The 24032-nt window shown below is 39.3% G+C and overlaps 1 protein-coding gene across 1 annotated transcript in view; it reads left to right on the top strand.

The window, feature by feature from the left end:
* dph1 (diphthamide biosynthesis 1) overlaps nucleotides 1-24032 on the top strand; it is an 89122-nt gene that overhangs the window by 5360 nt on the left and 59730 nt on the right. The window contains exon 3 of the mRNA XM_084717935.1: nucleotides 14752-14815. Within this exon, the coding sequence (XP_084574061.1) occupies nucleotides 14752-14815 (64 nt within the window). The remainder of the gene's footprint in view (nucleotides 1-14751; nucleotides 14816-24032) is intronic.

Genomic DNA, 24032 nt, shown 5'->3' with positions numbered 1-24032 from the left:
ATGTAGGTCGTCATCCCACTGCGACTATGCCATTGAAACCTAATATCACTGAAGAAATATTTAAAGGAGCAATGCGTGGCAATTGCTTGTTCAGAAATTAGGGCTGTGCTCCAAATAGCGAGTTGCAGCCATATGTTTCCCCTCGCCTCCTCCTCTCCAGACTCGAGGAAGCTCAGGCAGGCCGCAGGAGCCCTGCAGGAGTGCATGATGAGCGCAGGAATATAATTTTGACAATAACAAGCGAGGACGAGTCCTACACTGTGAGTTGATCAGCTATTTATAACTGTCAGTTGTCTGTCAATGTAAAGCTAAGTCTGTGATTCTGAAAACAAAAGCCCACTGCGACAAAAAAATACACACTCTGGAGTTGGAGTTCAGCGACTGTCTGCCTTACTGCCTGCCAGACTTAAGATGTTGCTCAATTTAATTGTAATAAACATCTACTCTTTCTAAAGATTATTAATGATTTCTTACAACTCTTAAACCGACACAAAGTCATTCAGCGAACATTCGGCATTAATTTTACCTCTGATAAACATGAGCCAAGCAAACTGCACAGTTGTTCTGTCCTAGAATAGAAACTTCAAAGGAGGACACTGCAGCTGTGGTGTTGTTGTCAGTGAAGCAAATTTTTCAACTCAACATGTTTCCTTAATCCTCAGTGGTATATTATGGTAATTTCATGGTAAATTAGTAAATATATTACAGATTTCTCCTTTAACATAAATGTGAACAGCAAAAACTGCTATGAAATTGGTACATTTGAGATGTTTGTGCCTTTTTCTTGCTGTTTGTTCACTCCTGTTGGTGACCAAAGTGAAGCAGGATGCTTTTCACACACACACCTCCATGTCTGTCCAGTATGATTTGGAGTCAGTTAACACTGAATTTGTGAGGGGGATGTGTTAGCCTTCTTTGATCTTTTGGTGGGGGGGACAATTCCTCCGGGAATTGTGCTTATGTGTTATTGACAGAGTTGGAAGGCTGCACTCACACTGCAGCTGATAGTGCTCAGGCTCTGATTTCACCATCGATGCTGCAAAGAGGTGCAGTGTGACTAAAAACAAATACAAGAAATCAGATTTTTTACGTCTTTTTTGCCCGATATTGAAAGCCCAGCTTAGCCTCATAAACAACAAACATTTCAAAGCCAGTCTCAAAGGAAAAAAGAGGAAAAAGATCCTATTCATCAACTCTGGGCAACGGTTTCAGTCGCCTCTCTGACAGACTGTCCAAACGTCAAATCTTTTGTTTTGATATCTTTCTGTTCATTGGTGTTATTTCAGGATGGAGGTCAATCAAACAGATACATGATTAAGGGTCATTTGAGAAATAGAATATTCAGACAGAATAATCAGATCTGAGCAAAAGCAAATCCAACTTGAGTAGCACAGCCTGCAGTGGGATTGTAGCCTCAGGACGAAGTGAGTGTGGGCACCGTGGGAGGTTTCACCGACATCGATGTATGTTGTGGTCTATGGCAACAGCAAATCAATTTTTGTTGCTCTAGAACGGCCTTTAGAAACATTTGATGTACTGTTACATTGTTGCACTAGAACTTTTATTTTTAGGTGATTTTTTGGTGATAATAAAAAAATAAAAACAAAAATAAATTGTAAATACCACCATGGAGTTTGAAGGGGCACAGTCAGTCCCCTTTCAGTTCTGCTCTATTCAGAACGAGCTGTATTTAAAAATGACAAAATCAGCAGAGACATGGATAAGCAAAGAATTGTGTGACCATAGATAACACATGCAGTACTCCACTTTGGCTTTCTAATACATAATTTGCAGTGTTTTTATAAACTGTGTCCCACTTACAGCCAGTGGAGGCCTACAAGTGTAAAAAAACACAGAGTACTAATCAGATAGTGTGAATCCTTGTACTAAGAGTTCTGTTATGAATCTTATCAAGAGAAATGCACCTCATTTTAAGGTGCTGCTGGATTATAATAAACCACACACACATGCACAGGCATGGCTGTTTTCCTTTTTTTTGCATAGTAACAGGACCAAATTAACAGGATTAAAATCATGAAAGAGACAAGAGCCTAATATTCAAGTCTCGGGCTGCAACTAACAATTACTTTCATTATCAAAAAAAATCACATTTATTTTCACAATTAGTTAACGATTTCGTCTATAAGATTTTTTAAAATTGTTGAACGTGCTCATCACAATTTCCGGAGCCCAAAGCAATGTTTTCAAATTGCTTCTTTTGTCCATTAAACAGTCCAACAACCCAGAGTCTTCTTTTACTATCACGACTGACAAATAAAAGTAGAAAGTCCTCACATTTAAGAAGCTGCGCCCAGCAACTCATTGACTTTTTTGCTTAAAAATGACTGAAATTATTAATCAGTTATCAAAATAGTTGCTTATTAATTTTCTTTCAATCAACTAATCAATTGATTGACTTCTTGTTGCAGCCCTTTTCAAGTCTGCAGGACTTTTGCTCACTGATGTGACGAAGCGACAGTGTTGACATGACTGCCCCCCTTGTAACAAACATTCAGTCACGAATCAGTGCTCCTGTGTTTTAATTTGTCTCTTCATATAGCTGACCCAGATAAAGCTTTGATTACAGTTGTCTTGTGTTGTCAAGCGCTACAACCTTCTGAAGAAAATCAAAATGGTGTTATGTGTCTCTTTACTCGAATTTAAAATCCGGCAAAGTACATGTGAACTGTGCATGGAGGCTCATTTCTACCAATTAAAGAAAAAAATAGTCAGCTGGAACTCCCCATGATAAATCATAATTCTGATATGAAATGTCAAAATTATGAGATCGAAAGTTGAAATTATTATTATATAATTGAATTTTGACTTCTATCTCATAATTATGACTTTTATCTCAGAATTTCAACTTAATCTCATATATAATTATGATTTACCATGGGGATATTTTTTTTTCACCGGTGGAAATGGGCTTCCATAACTGTGAAATATATGCATATGTGAATTTTATGGTTTAAGTTGCGACTAGTTTTTATTTTCTGTTGTTCTATGTGCTGAAAATGTACAAAATTGAGTTGTGTGTTATGTGTATCATTAACATGAGTGAATACAGCAGCAATATAGGTGGGTCATTCTTGACAGTGGCCACACAAGACTATTTACCAATATCAAGTTTGTAGACTTGATCGTTGAAATGCAATCTGTGTTTTGAGGATTGATCTTATTGCAGCAAAATAAGCGTGTCACGCTGACTGAGACACGCAATCCCTTCTGTGCAAGATAGATGTGCAGATGGTAGAAAATGGTAACTTCACAGTGGATTTCTTTTGTTCCATTTTGACAGCAGGGTTTCTTTTATTGATTTCAACACAGAATTATTGTTCACAAAATAGTTTGTCCACTGTACGCTTCAACAGTGAATTTACTGTGTCCTTTCACATTTTAACTTGTCGGAGAAGCAGGATGCGTGACTAGCAACATCACTGTCAGTTGGTTAAGTATAAAACAAAGACACAAGACATAATGGATGAAGTCACAGTTTTTCAGGTGTATCTTGTAAGGGTTGTTGGCCCCTGTAATTCTTCGTTTTGTCCACACTGGGTGCACAGAGATCATTTCCTGAAGCAACGTCACTGTAAGTGTGGGATGACAAAAACTACAAGTCCCCATTCCAAGGTTTAGCCGAACTGAAGCTAAGAATAAGATGCATCAGTCTGTGTTAGACAAGCTAACTATCTTTCAAAGTTACATGGTTTTTAGTATAAAATTCCTTTTTTGTGCTTCCACAAACCAGTGTTTCCCCAGTAAACGGACAGAAATACAAAGAGGGAACTCAGACTGTTGAAGCTTCATATTGGCTTTGATTGAACTGAAGAATGCATTTTTATAAACAACATTTTGGCCCCATCACTTTTACATAAGTAAAACCTATCCATTAAAGCATCAACCCAACCCATAATCTGTCCCATAGATGACCAGTGGTTGGGTTAAAGCTGGGGTTTTTTTAATCCAGAATTTTTTTGTGCATATGATCAAAAACTAGCAAGTCAACAACCAAGCTAACACAGACAAACATCAAATACAAATACAAATACAAATACAACAATACAAGACATAGCGAGCCAGCTAATATTAATGACAAGTCCTACAGCAAGAAGTCCAGCGACACTCTTGCCAATGACTGAAAGCCAGTCTGACATTTACTCTGTGGTGGCAAATGAGACAGAGACAATAACTTAGTGCATAAGAGGAGCAGTTTATTTGACAGATAGAAAGCTAGAGTAAAGATGCACAACCTCCTTTTATAAGTCTCATCTGTGTATGTGTGTGTGTGTCCTTGACTGAACCCAGATGTTTCCTTGATTGGTCATTTCCGAGAACCCCACTGTTTTTGTACTTCTTAAGAATCGTGTTGTGTCACAATCTGTTGAAGTCAACAACCTCTGAAGGTTACAGAACATTCATGTCATTAACAGAAAGAATTGCACTGTTGTATGTAATAGATTATGAAGGCATTTCCTTTCAGTCTGTTCCGCGGACGCAAAGCTGCACTGCCCGTGTCCGAGGAGGAAGCCAGAAAAGACACTTTCGCAACTCATAATGATAACTCCTTGGGCTGTAATAACCAAAGCAGAGCGTGTTGTGTCCCAGGAGAAACAGAATGTTTCTTAGATGGAAAAGAAATGGTTTGGCGTTAAAGTTGATGCGTTAAAAAGAAAAACAGACCAGCAGAAAAATAAGGAAACAGGTAGAGGACAAGAACCACCTGATCTGTCAATCCAAGTTCAGACCCACCGCTTTTATTGGAAATATCTTTAAGTTTGATAAAAAAAATGAGGTGAAAGTGATGACATCCAGTAAGGACTTTAACCTGATGATAATAATAATGAAAATAATGATAAATAAGCGAGCACAATACATTCATAAAATGCAACAAAGTGCTTAACATAAAAACAGATAATCATGACATTTATGATAAAATCCTAAAAACAAGCAAAATAAAATCAAATAAACTGATCATAAAACACTTCCAAGACTTCTATTGAAGCTTTTTTTTTTTTTTCAGTGACTGCGGTTTGATTTGCTTTACATTATGTTAAAAAGTGTGTTTCAACATTTTCTAAGACAACCGAGCTGTTATTATTTGTGCGTACATTTGGTCTGAGGCAGTTCTAAATTTATTCCCAGAGCGCAAACAAATTCAGGGAAGAAAATGTTGATGAATCCCAGATTTGTCAGAAAATCAGAAAACATTTTCTCCATAAAAAATGATCCAGTTTTACCAAAATCGGTGACCCAATTGGACTAGTCAACCCAAATTGCAGTATGAAAACAGGTGTTCAGGGATCAGCGTTGGAATGACAGTGGCACCATTCACCCTGTTACCGGTCAGTGTAGCATCTCAAGGACTCTGAAGCTGTTATTTTAAAGTAAATAGCTACATGTTGCTTTAATTGCACATATAATTTAATTTCTGCCTTCATGCATTGTTACATGTTTATTTTGACTTGACTTGTCTTATTTTTGGTGTTCCCTGTGAAACAGGTGAAGGGGTCAAAGTCAGCCTCCGGCCTAAGAACAAAAAAACGTCTTTCACTAATGTAAATGTCAAAACGTGTAGTCGTTCAGTGGTTCGTGCCTTGGGTGGAAATATGCAGATGGCACGCCAAGAGGATTGAATCATGATGTCCCCGTGGGGAGCGTGTGGTTTACCACAGCTTGCTGGCTTTGCTGTTTTGTTTTGTGACGTTTTTTTTTTTTTTTTCTTCTATTTTTTTTTTTATCAGAGCTCGTTGTCTCTCTGAACTCAGAGAGCATAACTCACCTTATCACCCCTGTCTCTCTCTGTTCCTCTTTGTGTCCATCTGTTTCTTTGTCAGCCTTTGAACTGCTCTCGAGTCTCATGCAGTGTGCTTTTAAAGCAGAGGACTGAGGAACATTTGATATTTGCTGCCCAGCCTCCTTTTTTTTTCTGAGTTTATAAATAGTCAAAAGCTTTGTGTTGTTTTGCCTAATTTTCTCATTATAATCTAATTGTGTTGTTTTGATAGAATCTGTTGTGCAACTCTGCTCTTCACAAGAGAAGCTTAGTTGTTTAGAGTTTTTCTAACTGCTGTTGGCTGTCTGATTACCGTCACACATTCAGTTTAGATAAAGACAAGTGAACAAAAATTTAATTAGAGGATAATAACTAGCTGACTTGAGTGTAGTGTTTTGTTTATAGAGCAGGGAACGTTTGAGTGACGCTTAGAAAAGGAATTCAGACTAACACACGAACCAGATGGAGGTTCTTCAGTCTAACCATTCACCAATAAGATGAAAGCAGCGTATTTATTCACATTTTGGAAAAAATGTGGCTATTGTTTCTAACATACTGAGTGTTTGATAGAAACAAGTGGATTTCCACTTTCCATGCCTGATTTGTGTTTATTATACCAAAACTGTCGTATGTTTCCACACAAAATGAACAAGATTTTTTTTATAAGAATCCCTGCAAGGCTGTATGAGTCGATAGTCAGGGTTTTATTTACAGTAGATGTTAGTAGGTACATCCCAGTTTGGAGAAGCAGAGAAGAGTACCAGCATTGAAATGAACCGCTGTGGACAGGGTCAGAAAAACTTTATTGTCATTGCACAGCTGTATAGCTGTACAACATTTAGTGCATATCTGAGTGATACATACAATAAAAACAAAACACAAAAAGCACAAACCCAAAATATCTTTTAGCCACTGATAAAAGGCCTGTCAAAAAAATCCATATCAGTTTATATGTACACTATATTTGGATTATGTTCATGTTATGTTATGTTACCTCAAAGAACATAGGAGTTGCTGGTCTTCTGGAGTTAATTTGACAATATTATTATATGACTTTGGTGTTTTTAAAAGGTTATTTTGGATTCAACAGTTACACTATAACACAAAAGCAGTAGACCAGCAGCTCCTGTGCTGTGTGAGGTAAAATGTCTGATTTTGCAAATGGAGTCTGGTTGAACAAGAGAGACTGATATTTGTCTTATTTAAATGTGATTTCGTGTCAGAATAGGCTGTCTGACAGCAAGGTAAAGCAATGTAAATATTCTCAATATAGTGTCCACTTAAACTGATATTGATCTTTTTAGATGGGCGTTTTTTGTAAGTGTCTAAATACATTTTGCTGCTGACCCCGTCTACAGCAAGGTTATTGCTTTTATGTTGGTGCTACTCTCTGCATCTCTGAACTGGGGGCGTGTCGATTAGGGCTGGATGATTGGATGAACATATCACTCATGGACAATAGGCTGAGTCCATCACTGGTTGATTTCGTGGACAATTTTGGGGACGATATTTGTCATTTTATTTTGCTAATGTAGTGGTCTGCAGAGAGACAGCGGCTGTTCCACACTCTCGTCCAGTGATCACTGATGGATGGGCTGACAATGGTTGATTGGAAAACTTTCGACATATCGCCCAGCCTAGTTACTATCAGCATGTACTGTAGGTAATACACTGACTATCAATAAGTACCTCCTACAACCCCACTTTGAATAATCCTTCAGTGTCCCTTTAAATCCCTTTCCATTTTAAGTATCCCTGTCAATTTGTTTGGATGCTGACCCATCTAATTCATCATTCAACTCTATTTGAAACTATATAGTGTGTATCTAGTGTCCAGGTAATCATTTTTTGCCCAAGGTTTTTCAAAGGTCAATTTAAGCACTTTTTTTTTTGAGAACATGTACAGTGCGACTTTTCTTGAATCTAATTTCATTCTTGCCATTTTATTGTGGCCTTTGTCTTGCAACAGTTGTATAGCCTCTCACATAACTACTAAATCCCATTTGGACAAAAGAGAGAAATTAGACAAGACACAAAGATAAAGCCAAAGAAGCACAAAGCTGTAAGGCCTCGAGTGTCTTGGGGGACCTTGAATTCATGAAAGTGTTTCCCTGCTGGGTTTGTGAAATGCCCGGGGAGTTGTTCTGTTTTGCACAGACTTCTCACAACTAAAGTATAGACAATCAAAAGATTACCATAGTTGACAGTTTCTTTTAAGATGTTTCCTTGAGCTTCGAGACAAAAAGCAACATGTGGAGCGTTTAGTTCCTGTTTTTAGTTTCTGCAGTTGTTTTCCCGTGGTACAGTTACTTTTATGAGTGGGCAGTGTGGGTGAGAATAAAAGAAAAGTTGTAATGATGATGTTGTAATCAGAAAAGACTTCAACTCTAAATTTTTTGAACTGACGATTTCCTCAATGCCAGCATTAACTACACATCCAACTAAGCCACAGATGGCCCACCCCACTAAACAGAACAAAGTCCAGATCGACAAAACATCTAGTTTAATCCATGGTTAGTGACTATTTTTTTCCAGTTAATTAATGGTCCTTTCTAAATCGTCTCTTTGTGCATCCGCCATGAAAAGGACCACTTCTGTGGTCCTCTCTCCTCCTCAAATACAAAACAACTCCCCACTGCGCCGTCCAAGATGGCCTTTTCTCTTCTGTCTGAACAGCGTGTTCCTTTATAGAAAACATGACAGTCAGAGTGCTGGCTGCCAGTGGAAAGTTCAGGCAGATCATAGTCAGTAGTGTCTACTGACTGGACAGGCGCACGTGGATGTATGTGTTTTCTTAATAAAGCCTTTTTAATGATAATTACAGTAGGGCTGCAGCTAACAGTTATTTTCATAATTGATGAATCTGTTTATTATCTACTAGGTTAAACGGTTAGTTGTTTTCCAAAGACTAAGATGACATCCTTAAATGTTTTGTTTTGTCCACAACAAAGATGTTCAGTTTTCTGTCATAGAAGTGTAAAAAAAACTGAAAATATTCACATTTGAGAGGCTGAGAACAGTTACAGAACAGTTGTCTTAAGCCATGTTACCACTGCAAGAATTTTCACTTTGGATTAGGAGCCTTTGGAGGAACTCAGCGCATTTCCACAGACCAGCATCTAAATTAAGTTCCAGGGATATTATTCTGCTGCCAAAAAGTCCCTGCTTGTGGGGCAGTACTTTCCAAAAGTACAGAAACTTTGAGAGTGGGGCTTGCAGCTTTAAACATTTCTGATTGGTCAAGTACTCGCAGCGTGTTATTTCCATTTCTTTTTTAGAGATCTGTTAGAAATCTTGTTTTTTGTTCATAGCAGTTCAACTCATCAACATGGAGTTAGAGACGAAGTGTTTAGACTGCAGTGGAAACTCTGCTCCGTCTTGTCTCCGACAGCGAGTTGACACACAGACCCCTACCGTGTTGACGGAGTCTCGTCTCGTCTCACTAACTCACAGTGCTGTTCTCGTCTCATCACTCGTCTCATTTGTTCTGGTTGAATATCCATTGTCATGTCATAGCCTTGTTATATTTATCTTTGAATAAAAAGCTGAAATTTTGTGTCCTTAATGTTGAGTCAGTTTTTCCCTGTGGAATCAAAAATGGTATTGAATATCGATATTTTTCAAGCTATTGTATTGAAGCTAGAAATTCCAGTATTGTGACACCACTAGTGGAAACATAGACAAGTCTTTTCTGGGACTAAAAGTGTCAGGTGCTTTGGGCTAAAATGCGGCTTGATGTTTTGATTCCACTGGGAGTGTCATGTCGTGACTTAATTTTTATCCGGCTTCCACTTACAGCTTTCGTCTCAGAGGTGCAGTGTTTTTCCACCTGATTATGTTGACTTGCTCAGATTTAGTCAATTTGGTCATTTTTCCTCGATTTTTGCGCTTCTATCATGGATATGTAGGCTATGTAGACAAATAGTTTACTTTTTGTGAGTCTTAATGGAGTCTTTTAATTTAAAAATTGCCCAGATTCTTAATGCCATTCCTGTGTGAGTTCCTGCCCCTCTTGATCTGCTCACTGAGTTTGATGTAGCATATGTAAAAAATACACCATGCGCATATTCTCTGCATATCGCTTCGGGGACGCGCTGAGGCACTGCTGCACAGCCGTAAGACGACACAGCCATGCCCAGTGGAATCAAGCGATTAGTTTAAATTGGCATACATAATAACCTTGCAACTGTGTTCATTAAATGTATTCCTTTGATTATTTCATTACGTCCCCTTTTTTTCTAGTAGCCAGTTGGCCCTTTTGGAGAACACAGAGGACAGACGTGCATCTAACCTGCTTTATACTGGCATTTAAGTTGTTCACGCTGATTTGTCAGTGCGTCACATCAAACCTCAGAGGTGATGCATTCACACACCCAACATGTGATCTACAGTAGGATAAACCCTGTATATAACTAATTCAAGTCTTTCTAGTCAGAAACCCCATTTTTAAAATTCAGAGTAATCCCTTGGCTTTGTCCATCCAGTCTGCCGTCCACTCATAAATTGGTCTTTCCAGCCCTTTCTCAGTTTGCCTCTTGCTTTTGATTGTTAACATAATCCCACATGTAGCTTTCTTGTTACCTGTGCTCCCCTTTGTGTTACAATTGGCGTGTCATATAACAACATCATTGGACTGGTGGTCGACAGTTCACGTCAAAAGTGAACAGCTTGTCGCTGCTACTTGTGTGCAACAGCGGTCCACATTAAGTGACCCGTCTACCAGAATAACTTCTCTTCTTATGTCCGTGTGGTTTAGGGGCTCCATCTTTTTTAGGGGCAGGAGTGCACGTACCATCCTTGTGTGTGAACTCAAATGTGCGTTCAAACCAGCCAGCCCCACCTTCCAGCATCTGACTCACCTTTCGCCGAGGGCAGCAGATGGAGAAAGCTCTTTGCTTCTGTCAGCTGTGGCAGAGGTGTGCTCTGAAACCTTTCTCTGTTAATAAACTTGCCCTTTTCTAGGTAATGACCTGTCTCTCACTGTCTGCATGAGCGCTTGGTGATCCCTTAACCTTTCATCAGTAAGAAATGCTCGCGCTCCTCCTCTTCGCACCGGCCCATCTATCACTCCATCTCATGACCGTCCTCCCTCCACCTCCTTGGCCTTTTTGTCTGTCCCTGCTTTTATTGTTTAATGCCGTCTGGCACTGAAGTCTTGAAATAGTTTCAGGCCTACTCGTGAAAACGTTATGCGCGCTGAATTCTGTGTCTTCAAATTGTAAGTGTCCACTGAGACGTTGATGGATTTATTGAAGTAAGGTGTGACAAGGTTTGACTGGGAGAAAATGTCACGGTTGATTGAAACGAAGCCTTTGTCTCCAGGTGCTCACTCCATCTGTCTGACTCGGTGGCTTGGACTTCACAGAAAAGTGGTCAACACCTTGTGAATGCATGTCTGTGATCATCTGAAGTCTACATGAAATATAGATAGATTACAGATTCTAAAAGCGGTAAATGGAAAAAAAAGAGAAGTGTTGACATGAGGCCTTGTTGATACACAAACAGTGTAGTCAAATATAATCCCAAACATCAAACAGTAAACCACTGAACAGCAGAACCCTTGTATTTCACACAATTACAAGCTGATGAAAATACACTTAATTAAAAATCGGCTAAAAATGCATTCTGGTTAATTAAAAAAAAGCCTCAAATTGGAGACTACAGTCAATCCAACACGATTTTGACAAAATATTTGGAAACATTAGTAATTAGATCTCAAGTAATTTAATCAAATGTTCTCCTACAGTGAAAATATGTTCATTCTCAATGAAAACAAGGAATTAATTTAACATATCTTATCTCAAAATATGTTAATCATATATGTAAAAGGAATCATTTGTTGCCAATAGGGATGAAATGGTTTGAAATTTCATGTCACAAAACTATCCATCAGCATATTGTTAAAATGTGCTGACAGTGTTCAAAAAGCCAACTTTTATATGTATAACCACAAATAAAATTAGCAGCACTGTGTCCTTTTTGTGTGTTAAGATGAGTAATTTCCATGAGCCCCACAGTAACTGATGGGAGTCTTGTGGGTCAATAGTGTTTCCTCTCTTAGCACACTTAAACCAATTCAACAACTGCTGAATTTAAAATTTAAAAAGATGTTGGTCAGGTGACTAAACCATGTACCATGTTACTTTGCAGTGGGTGAGTAGAGTCTGCGGCAAACACGCCCCACATAACATCACAGTAGCAGAACAATGTGCAGTACATTGTACACATCGGGAGCAAAATAAGCAGTAAATGTCTGAGCATTTCTTGCTTTGAAACAGCAGTGAACCAGGGCAGTCTCAAAAAACACAGTCATCTATACATGTCATTAGCTGCAATGCCCAGTCCACAGGAGAAGCCAAATGTAGGCAGTTTGCTGAATAGTTCAGTAATAGATCAGTCAGTTAATAGGATATTAATTTCAAACTGTTTTGATAAGTTATTAAAAGTTTCCAAAATTAATCATCATTTCCAAACATTTTAAGGCTCTTCTCAAATGTTAGATTCCAGCTTTCTCTGTTGTCTAATTACTAAAATTTAAGTCTCTGTGGTTTTTAGACTGTTTGTTTAAATGTCACATGAGGCTCTGGGGGAAAATGAGACGAACATTTTCCACCATTTTCTGACATTTTGAAGAACAAATGAGCAACCAGTTAAATGAGAAATAATCAGCAGAGTTTTTGGTAATGAAATAATCATTCAGCGTATCCCGAATTTCTGAATTTTTCACTCTTAAAAAAAGCCATATTTTACCATATTTGCGTTCCTTATCTTCTTCTGTGTCACCCGTCCTTCTCATCCACTTCATGCTCTGATTCCCGCTCTGTTATTCCACGCGGAGTTATTACTTGTCATCATCAATATCTCAGCAGTCTCTGATACCAAGGTGTCATCATGTTTAATTGATGACAAGATGGCAGGATTAATGTATACTAAATCATGGATTCTTTGGGACCTTTAATGCAAGAACCACAAGATTTATCTCTTACGAAATCCCCAAACGACACTTTGATTTTCATCCACTTTGAATTCCAAGAATCATGATGATATTATCTTGAAAGGGAGACTTAAAAGTTGCAGTTCAGTTCGTCTGAGATGGGGAAACAAAAACATTTTGATTGGTGTTGGAAATCTGTGAAAAAATAATTGCCCATGTAAAACTCATGCAATTACTTTTTTTTTATGTCAAAGCAGTTGAAGTCATGTTAAATGATCCTGTGAGGGAATGAAAACAACAGATTGCTGTGGTGTAAAAAGAAATTTAAAAAATGAAAAGATTGTTTATCAAGAAATACAAGATATCACAAAGGGTAAAGCAGGGGATGTAGCTAACTGGTCCTGCAGATAATCAAGCCACTATGAGGGATAATTTCTAGAGCTGCAATGAGCAATTGATTTGTTGTCAACTATTAAATTGATTGGCAGCTATTTTGATAATCAGTTAATCAGTTTTAGTCTTTTTCTGTTTTAGATATGACTATATTCTGGTTTCTTTCCTCTATGAAAATAACTTAAGAAAACACGGATAGACATTTTACAGTGTTTTCTGACATTTTATGGACCAAACACCTAATAGATTAATCGAGAAAATAATCTACATATTTATTGACAATAAAGATAATCATCAGTTGACGCTCTACTGCATCTAAAACCAATATAAAAAAGTCAGTTTTACTTATATTGCCCTTTTCAAAGCAGTTAATAGAACAAAACACCGGTAAAAAAAAAAAGATAAAATACAAACTTTGGAAATTAGAAGAGTAAATTGAAATAATTAACAAATGAAAGCCCTTACATTACAATGAGTTTAAAGGAAGGATTCCAAAAGGAGCTTTGACTTACACTAACTGATTACTTTAGGCCACATAACCACAACTCTCTGTTGCCTTTTTGGTGTTTTAGATATTGTTTTTCTTTCTCAAAAGCTTAATTACATCTTGTTTACAGAAGCCTTTTTTTTCATTTGAGCTGGTTTATTTCAAATCCCCTTCACACATAACTGTGGTTAGCTCACACTTATTATTATTGAGAGTTCCATAGAAAATACTGCAACCTTCCTCTAACGTACCTGCACCTGCTTTTGAGAGGTGGGGAATCTTTCATGCAGTGCTGATCCCTGCATTTGCATTAGCAGCCAAATCCAGCAGAATATGCAGCCTCATATGATTTCTCCAGCCATCATGTGCATGATTTTCCTTTAGAGGAATATGCATAAAGGAAAGAGCCACACTTCAGTGATTGCAGGCAGGGTGCAGTCGAGATGACAGGCAAACTGTTCTTCCAGGCCCCTTCTCCCCGTTTGATAAAAAAAACATGCCCGTTCCTCGATGCAGAGTGAGTCTTGAGACGAGGCACAAACCACTTAGCAAATCCTGCCCTAAACGAGGTTTTTTTTTTTTTTTTCTTCCGTTCATCCCGGTTAGTTGTCACACACATCAGTAGATCAGTGGGTCTCCTGTTGTCAACACGCAACGCCATCAGCAGGACCAATGCTTGTTAATTGGTTGCTTGATTTCAATTTCATAGCAGCCCAATCAGTTTGTCCATATTAAATTCTAGCTTTGAGACATTAACGTGTGTGAAGCAGAGGGAAGGAGGGTGTTTTTGTGCGTCTCAGCTGCGATGAGAGTGAATGTGTGACTCACAGAGCCAGTGGCAGGCACGGAGACAGACAGGGAAAAGAGAGAGTTTAATGGTTCTGTACAAGCCATGAGCTGTAGAGCTGTAGAGCTGGACCTGTGGTGATTGGTTTGGACTATATTTCCAACAGCCCGTCACACGCTAAAATAAACCAACAGTACTACCGTGGCAGTGGGGAAATTGCCCTGAAATGTCACTATTTGCTGTCAGTGGAGCACTCTGAACCAGTCACAGAGGCTATGTATAGCTCTGCTGTCCAGGATTTATTAAATAACATGTTGCCTTCACTCTCACGCAGGTGTGTAACTTTTCTGTTTGCCCTTTTCCGCTCTCTCCAGTGGCTCTGCAGCTTCCAGAGGGCCTGCAGATGTTCGCCTGTGTCATTGCTGACATCATTGAGAGGTAAGGTGCAGAAAGAAAGAGGGTTTCTTTTTCAATTTAATACAGTATTTCAATTTATTACAATTGCTAAAAAGCATTTACCTAAACTATGGACACTTTTTCTAACCTTTTATGTAGGGATGTTCATGATTAATCATTAATCAATTAATTGCAACAAACAATATGAAGTTCACTGTTGTTATTATTATTATCCTCGCCAGGGGGTAATACAATCACTTCCATGTGTGCATGATCAACACACCTCCATCTTGTCCAGAGCTAATCTTGCATACTCCTGGACCGATCAGCCTAATTTTTTGTGTGCATATTCATGACTGTGTGCTGAAGGACCTCTGTGATTTTTCTGTCTCCACACTGGCGACAGCTGTGGCCACAGCCATTATGTCCTCAGGTCATCCCATTCTTGTAAATGCAGTATCTTAAGAAGACCTTGAGGGAATTTCTTCGCGCTCTGCTCAAATGACCTCTTGGAGTCGAAGATGAAGTGATTAGATTTTTGCGGTCAAAGGTCAAAGTCATGGTCACCTCATTTAACACATTTTTGGCCTTACGCTCATTCATACGCTAACTGTGCCAAAATTACACACAAGTATCTAACAGGATAAAATGAAGAAGTGATGACATTTCATATCCCAAAGGTCAACTTCACTGTGTCATCATAATGTTCAGCCCTTTATCAGTCCTCTCTACTCCTCCGTAAAAATAGTCTCTTAAGTGAAGACAGCATGTTTCTCACTTGAAATTATTCACTTGAATGACACATTTTTTTTGCCAAAAAGTACACTTAATACTAGGGATGTCCTGATCACATTTTTTTTGCCTCTGAGTCCGAGCCCGAGTCATTTGATTTTGAGTATCTGCCGATACCGAGTCCCGATCCGATACTTCAGCAATGCATTAATAAGAAGAAGAAAAAAAGAGAACATATCCACATTTCCACCACGCGAAATGCACACATTACAAGTGGCTGTTGCACTGCCTTCACTGTCCAGTTTAAAATACCTCCAAACTGCAGACATTTTCGCTGTCAAGAGGTGACATGTTTGCCCTGCGTTAGCCTAGTAACCAGTAGCTCACTACTGTTATATTGTCTGAATTCCCCGCCTGCCGTAAATTGTGACGTTTACGGTGTTTCCGTCTGTGCAACAATTAATATTGATATTGTGGAACTTATTAAAATTAAAACTAAGCCATTGTCATTCCATTTGACAGTCTCTTTGTACCTCAGGATGAATTTTAAAACGTGAACATGGCCATGCTTGTTGTTTTGTAAGGTTAAATCTGATAATTTCCACCCGATTACGATCATTTGAAAATCACGTGATCGGCCCTGATTTCCGATCACGTGATCGGATCGGGACATCCCTACTTAATACCTTTTTAATAGATTCCTTAAAAGTTGCAGGTCAATGTTGTGGCAGGTTCAATGTTAAATTCCTTGGAAGTCTTCATTACAGACATTATATGAGTCTGGACAGACATGGATGTAAATCATTGACAGCTGACGTCTTATTCTTCTTAACCAAACGCTGGGGGCCGCAACTGATCAACAACTATTTCAGTTTGAGATCGTATTTCAGCTCAGGACAACATCTGTGGGGGTCATGTTGATATTGGCAGAACTTGGCTTGTTGCGTCTGTCAGTTGTGGTGACATTGCAGTAGGTGCCTCACCATCTGTTGCCAGGTGGAGATCTGCACTCTACTGAGTGACCTCCCTCTACAAGTCATCTTTACTTCACGGAAGATACAGTAGAAAAGATGACTGAGTTGCTGCAGTAAAAGCTTTAAAGTATTAGCAACATAAATTTGCTCACAGACGCATGTTATGGTCACTGCATTTAAAGCTTTGAAAATGTGAAAAAGGATGCTAGTGGTTGTAAAAACTGTAAGAGTCTCTGAGTAAGCAGCAGGTGTAGAAGTCAAGCCAGCAGAGTACAAACTTTAACTGCCGCGGCCACTCGGTGCTCATTAGGAGAGCGAGAGCTTTATCGTAATTCCCTGCCTTGGACTCAATCAGGGATTCAGCAGAAAATGAGACACGATTACGCTGTTTTAGGACAGAGCAGATATCACAGCTTCCCTTGCTCACAGTTAGAGGAGGGAAGAGATATTATTCTTGTTAATTACATCTTGTTTCAGACTGCATATGCCCTATTGCACACCAGCACTCGATCACACCGACTCTGCAAACTTTTTTTTTTTTCTTCCTCCTGCAGTGAGAAGTGCTGCAGCATTAATGTGCTCCAAACCTAATAGTTTGTCTTTTATACTACGCCATGGGTTGGCCTACACTGTGCTAAATAAAATGTGTACTGCGGTGCTTGGTAAATAGAAACACGCATTCTGATTTGAGGGCCACTATGAAGCAAAAGAAAAAAAAAACAGCTTTTGTTTTCTAATTTTTCTTCCCGGTTGTCGTCTCTGTGGTCTCATTTCACCTTCAGTTGGCCTCCTGTTTCTCAGGAACACTGTCTCTGCCAAGTGTTTTCTCAAAGAAAAATGGTTGCTATCATTAAACGTCCAGAGTGGGTTCTTTTCAAAGGTGTTTAGTCAATACTAACCTGATTATGAGATGGACACGATGAAGAATAGAGTGGCCGGAGCTGCCGGGGGATATTTTATTTCACACAGGAAACTTGGATCACATTTGTTTGACTGTACTATTGCGCTGTTCACATGCCATGTCACATTGATTTACAATATAAAAGATAAAACTTTGGTCTTGTTCAAAAACATGCCGGACAGGGGGTTGTCTTTCTCCCTTGCCTGCGCTGTTTTATCTATCTTCTCTTTTCACTCCTGTTTTTTCTCCAGCTGGATCAGACCTCTATCGCTCTATCTTTCTATCACTCTCTTTACAGTCGTTTCTACTTTTTTTTATCGCAAGAAAGATGATAGAGTGAAGTTTTGATGATAGGGTCTGGTCTTATCAGTCCTGCTGCTATCACACTGAGCGCTACCACCGTTTGCTGCTTGGCTTTTAAACCACACACCCGTGCAGTCCACATTTCTGTCTCTGAATTGTCACTGTCCATCATGGAGCCCGCTAAATCGGCCCCATCTCCTCTAATGAGAGCAATTAGCGGACATTAATTGCTTTTCTCGCTGTCATCATGCCTCGTCCTCTATCGCTCTTCTCTCTGTATTTTTCACCCTGTCTTAGCCAGCCACACGATTTCTCCCTCAGACTGCGGCAGAGAAGATGGTTCTCACGGTTTCCTTTCATTAGGTCCTGCTACATAGTTTCCCTGAAGCTATTCTACCACTGTCTCCACCGTCTTACTATGTAAGAACTTTCTTTGCAGTCCTAGTCTTTCCAGATTTAACAGATGGGTTCTTTGAATCCTGGATGAACATCAGAGCCTCTGAGAAGTACTGAGTATCTTCTATCTTATGCAGAGACTGACAGGTTGAATATATAATTTAAAGGATATCAGCTGAGATTTATCATTCTTGTCTTGCTATAAAATAAGAAAGTTCTTGACAAACTCAACAATGGATAAATAATTTTGTCATGGAGTATCATAACACCACATTTTTGTCCTTAAAGTAGCTCTGATTTTTGCTGTTGGTTATGAAAACATTTTGAAAAAGTAGACAAAAGTAATTGCTGAATCGGCCATATAACTACAACAAAGTCAGACAAAGTAGGAAAAGAGTGATCAAGCTATCAGACAGATTATAAACAAGACAAGAGTTTAGACAGATTACCTTAACCAATTTATTTGGAGAATAAACTGAACCCCCTTGAAATGTTAGCAGTAATCCCAAATTCCAGAAATAAAAAATGTGGACATATCTATGGCAACTGCTGTAGGTCAGACTTGATCTGTAAAATCAGTCTGTAAATTGTGAGTGATGTAGACAATAGTCGGAGTTATGACGGGGATATTCTGATCAGTTTTTTTTGGTCACAACAGGACTTGAAATTAAGGATGCCCCATAGTTAGTTTTATAGCAAATGTAGATGATCTCTTGCTCACTCGGTCATTCACGGTCAGCCATTTAATGAAAGGATTAAAGAGCAGCAGTGTCCGAATGGAAAAAAGACACAATGGTTGTAAAGACTAGAAAGTAGAATTCAGACACTTGCAGGACTGACAGGAATGTTGTTGGGTGTCTCTAGTACCAGTCCGATACTTGATGTTGATTTGATATATATGTCACACTGAAACAGCATTAGTACCCGCTTTATTTTAGTCAATACTGATGTATTAAAATACGCCCTGATCGACCCTGATACAATAGTAAGTAGAATAATTGTCAGTCCATTCATTCATCCATCCATTTCCTTACACTTGTTCAGGGTCATGTTACGGTCATGTTGAGGTGGTAGCAGGCAAATCAGGGTATTCCCTCTCCTCAGCAACGCTTTCCAGCTCCTCCTGGGGGAGGCATCTCAGGCCAGATGAGATATGTTATCTCTCCAGCGGGTTCTGGGTCTACCCTGGGGTAATCTCCTAGTCAGCCACCCTACGATGAAAACCCATTCCGGCTGCTTGTATCCACAATCTCATTTTATCAGTCACTAGCCAAAGCTCATTAACATAGGTGAGGGTCAGGAGATGGATTGGCTGCTCAGCTCCCTCTTCACCACAAAGGTTCAGAACAATGTCTGCGACTCATTCCTCACTCACTTTAGTTATTTTATAAAAAAATAATACCTTGGTGTCCTCAGTTACTAACCGACGTACTGAGGCTGAGCATCCTCTGCAGCGGCCGTGGGTTTGATTGCTTTGCTGCATGTCATTCCTCCACTCTCTCTGCCCTTTTCCTGTCATATCTTCAGCTGTTCTATAAATTAAAGGCATAAAAGCCTGTGAAACAAAAAAATACAGTGACTTTTAAAAACTGTAAATTCATTTCCAAAACTTTAACTTGGTGACAGATGTATTTTTTTTTATTATTATTGATAGGAATGGTAGCAAAAAATAAGAAAATAAGATCTAAGTTCTAACATTCTTTAACTCAGGCTTTCTTTCATCCCTCTTTGGACCACCAGAGACTGTGCATGACGATGGTTGGCTCAATAAAATAGGGTTGCCATGAATCTCTACATCACAAAATACAGCAGAGCTTGTTTGTTAAAAGTCTTTACCCCTAGGCTGGGAAACGACAGTGTGTGGTGAAGCCAAAATGCCTGAACTTAATCTTATCCAAGAAGTCCGGTTGCTTTTGACTTATTACGTGCAGATATTGTGACCTGGCTGACTGAGAATCTTGTTAGACATGCTTTGCTGATGTGATGGCCACAAGAATGACAGTTTAAGTCGACAGCCACATCACATCTAAGGACTTACTGGAGCAAACGGTGAATCTGAGGTCAACTCCATCTGGTGGCTCCTCAGCGTATGATCTTTGATCCTGATGTGGGGATGAAATTGCAGCATTTGTAAGGAGGAACTAAAGGATGTTAAGGTCTTGGTTCAAGTCTGTTTCTGCTTCATACTGTAACCGGATAGATAGTGCCACGGAAGTCGGAATGGTCTTGATAAGAATCTCAGCACAAGAGCTCAGAATTTGGATGATCCCTTCAAAGACTTAACCCGCAGGTGAAGACTGTCTGTTTCCGGATGTTTAATCTGGCCCCTGGATAAAACTGCTTGTTGGGGAGAAAGCGGGATGTTGAGAATGCTGAGAAGCCTGTAAACAGTTCTGTCTCCTGGAAAATGAAATAACTCAATTATCTCAGGTAAAACTTTAAAATGATTAATGAGATAATGAAATATTTTTACCAGACTTTGCAGGAACTACCATTTCAGAGCACTTTAAAATCTAGCAAATGCACACACCCATCCTAATGTAGATCTAGCATAGGATTGGAGGCTTTGGAGAGAGTGAATGACAGTAACCTTTGGATTTTGGCGCAGCGGGCAGCTGACCTTGTGTCACACAGCTTATGTCGAGGGTTACCGGAGGTCCCAGGAGTTGGGCGGCTCTGCCATCACCATTACTGCCACAGTCCCCTGTACTCGGGAGACAGGGCTGAGGTCCATATCAAAATGGGGATGAAAGGGCTAAGCTGGCCTCAGAGTAAGAAGCTTCAGTGGGAGGGACTGCTAAGTCTTAATGAGGACAAGCTGCTCTGAATTATGGCCATGCTGCAGTTAATACACTTAGGTCAAATCGCACACCCTTTACATATACACACTTTTACAGTCACAGTGTGCCATGCTTAATGTGATAGGCACTACATTTCTCTTTCAAGCATTAGCTCTCTCTCTCCCTGTGTTTGTCTGTCCATCTATTTATATACCAACCAGGGGAAAAGACATGATCGTGCACTCATTTAGAGTGAAACAGCATCACAACCTACAGCCTCCAAAATAACCGTAGAGTGGAATCAGCACATTTCTGTCTTCAAAGAGCTTTAAAAAGGAATTAAAATCAAAAAATGCACAAATCATAGTCAACGACAAAATAAATAAATAAATAAATAAAATTAAAGTCAAATTCCACAAATGAGCTATGGGAAGCTAGCCTTTCGCTCCCCACACACATCAGTGGGCCTTAGGCACCCATGACGCTTGTCCTTCCTTGGACCACTTTTGGTAGGTACTAGCTATTGTATAATGGGAACACTGTACAAGTCATGTCGTGTTGGAGATGTCCTGATTGATTATACTGATTGGGTTCACTGTCAAGCAAATAGAAAGACTCCCGAATATAAAATCATCCAAGATGCTAAATTGTGTGTTAAGATGGTAGGGCATAGTCCAACACCGTTTTATTGAATTACATTATATTCAGCTAGATGTACCTTCTTCTGGAGCTCCTTAATATTCCTGCATTTTAACATTTCATTACTAACCTGCCGAAGTTTTCACTCATAATAACCCAGATCACAAACTAGTTTTCAGTATGCAGGCTGCAGGAACCTGAGCAATGTCAGATGGGAGCCGACTTGATATTTTAAAGCAGATTGGTGTCTGCAGTCTAAATAACTGTGTCACCATATGTAAAGCAGCAGTCCATTTATTACAGTGTCATCCTCCTTTATCTGATTCTCCAGGCCATTTCATTTTTCCTTAACTCTCCCAGTGTTGACATTGTCATAGGAATTCAAAGACTTATGAACTCTTCTTTCACAAGTAAACAAAAAAGAAGAAGCTTTCAGCGTGAAAGAAAGAATTGGTAACTTGTGCAGGCAGGCGATGATGCATGTGCTGTCACTGTACCATATGTTTTATTGCCTTTGATGGTATGCCAGCTGTCTCGTTCTAGCTTTGAAAGATACTTTTATGAACTAACTTCAGTATTTACTACTGCTGCTTTTGTGACAGTGGAGGAATATAAAGAGAGCAGCAGAAAGGAGGCTGTGTGAGGCTGTCGCCATGTCCTAATCCTGAGGACAGCAGTAGCATTTAATGCTCTGTCTCTGTTCTCTTTGCACAAAAAACCCAGGGCCTCGACATGGAGATGTTGGACTGTAACCTAAATCTGAGGTCTTGCACTCTGATGTTTGGTGGTTGACTGAAAATTTGCTGAGCACACAAGGCCAAAGGACTCTAGTTGTTTGAAGCCAAAAACAATAGTGTAAAATGAAACATCTCTTTTGCTGACTGAGAAGGAGTCCTCTGACTCTTTATCAGATATTATAATGTAATAAGTTTTAATTGTGCTGTTGTTTTATTGTTTAATATGTATACACAGGAATTCCTGTAAAGAAGTATTTATGCTGAGTGAAATAAATTGAAACAAAACATTACTGGAGTGTAAGAGGTGCAAACAAGCTTTGTACAACAAACCACATCAACAAGCCTGGGAACCAGACAACTTTGCGAGCTCATATTTCATTTGCTCTGGCAGATGTGTCTGGCCACCCTCCCGTTCGCACAGATTTCAACCTGCCTTGTATCTCCACGGGCCAATCACAGCAGTTTACTTAATACGGGGCTTGTTTGATACAAAGACTGACAGAGGAGTGTCACCAGGCCAGATCTGAAAAGTCACATGTTTTGAGCGCAATGCATTGGGCTCACAAAACTTGGATAAAACTGTCAAACTAGGCAGTGCTGGTAAAATGTGAATCAAGATCCTGTTACAACATTGACTATTTCTCACCGTTTTCATTAACACATTTTAGTGTACTGTTTAGCTGTACTTTGAGAAATGTTGCAATTAGGACACCATGTTTTTTCTGCTTGAAAAGCCAACCAAATACTGCCCCAACTCATCGCTTAGCACTATGCCACATGTTTTGTTGCTCTGATTGGTTGTAGTGCTATCCAATTGGCAGGAGCGTTTTGGTCTGCACTAGTTGATAATTGTCCTTGGAAATCAAAAATTAACAGAAAGATTCCAGACAAATATGCATTTGTGAATTAGTCTGGTAATGCCAGGGTACACATTAGCACCTTTAGGAATCAAATGGAATAATTGGTAGATGAATAAAATCCGGTTTACGTTCAGAAAAGATGGCACTCTGCATCCTACAAATGGTAATTGCAAAAAACAGTTTAATATGTTTTCATATATATACTGATAACAGTTAGCACCATCTGTTAAATGCCTCTCCACTCACCCTGTTTTCACTGTGTCTGACTGAAGCTGCTCTCCAGCAGACCTTGTTTTGCATATTTTAACTGCTGTTAGATTGATGAACTGCTGAGGCAACATGTCAATGCAAAGGTCATTGTATTTCTTTGGTCAGTGTTTGTTCTCACAATTGAGGGTGCTAATCATTGAATAGACAGTTAGAAACCCCATGATGTCACCTGCCCTCTTTGTCTTTAACTGATGTGGTTCAGAGCTGCTTCGTGGGTTATTCCAAATAAGAAAGGGTAAACTTTTGCTTACTGAGGGTGAGGTCAGAAATAATTGGATGAGAATTTGAGAAGTGTATATTTAACCACGGTGATCTCTGTATTTATGTAGCTTTCATGATCACAGTCTGTTTGTTAAAAGATGCGTGATATAACCTCAGAAATGCCAGTGGTAAAATACCATGAACATAAAGTGAAATGCATTAAGAAGCAGTGAGCAGAAAAAAAGGAGTGGAAGAGAGAGGCTGGTTAATTAAAATGTATGAATAATGTCATACTGAAAACCGTGACAGTCACCAGAATATTAATTTTCCCCAGATCTGGCAGTTGCCTTAAACCCATTCACCAGTTACCACTTCCTTTAGTTTCACATTTTTCTGCAGAATAACAGTCAGCAGAAAATATCCCAGGTCTTCAGACTACAGTATAATGAGGCCCACATTTCTGATT

The sequence above is a fragment of the Lutjanus erythropterus genome, chromosome 4 (assembly GCF_056507025.1).
Source record: "Lutjanus erythropterus isolate fLutEry1 chromosome 4, fLutEry1.hap2, whole genome shotgun sequence".
NCBI lineage: Eukaryota > Metazoa > Chordata > Actinopteri > Lutjaniformes > Lutjanidae > Lutjanus > Lutjanus erythropterus.
The sequence above is the reverse complement of the archived record's forward strand: the minus strand, read 5'-3'. Positions and strand labels throughout refer to the sequence as shown.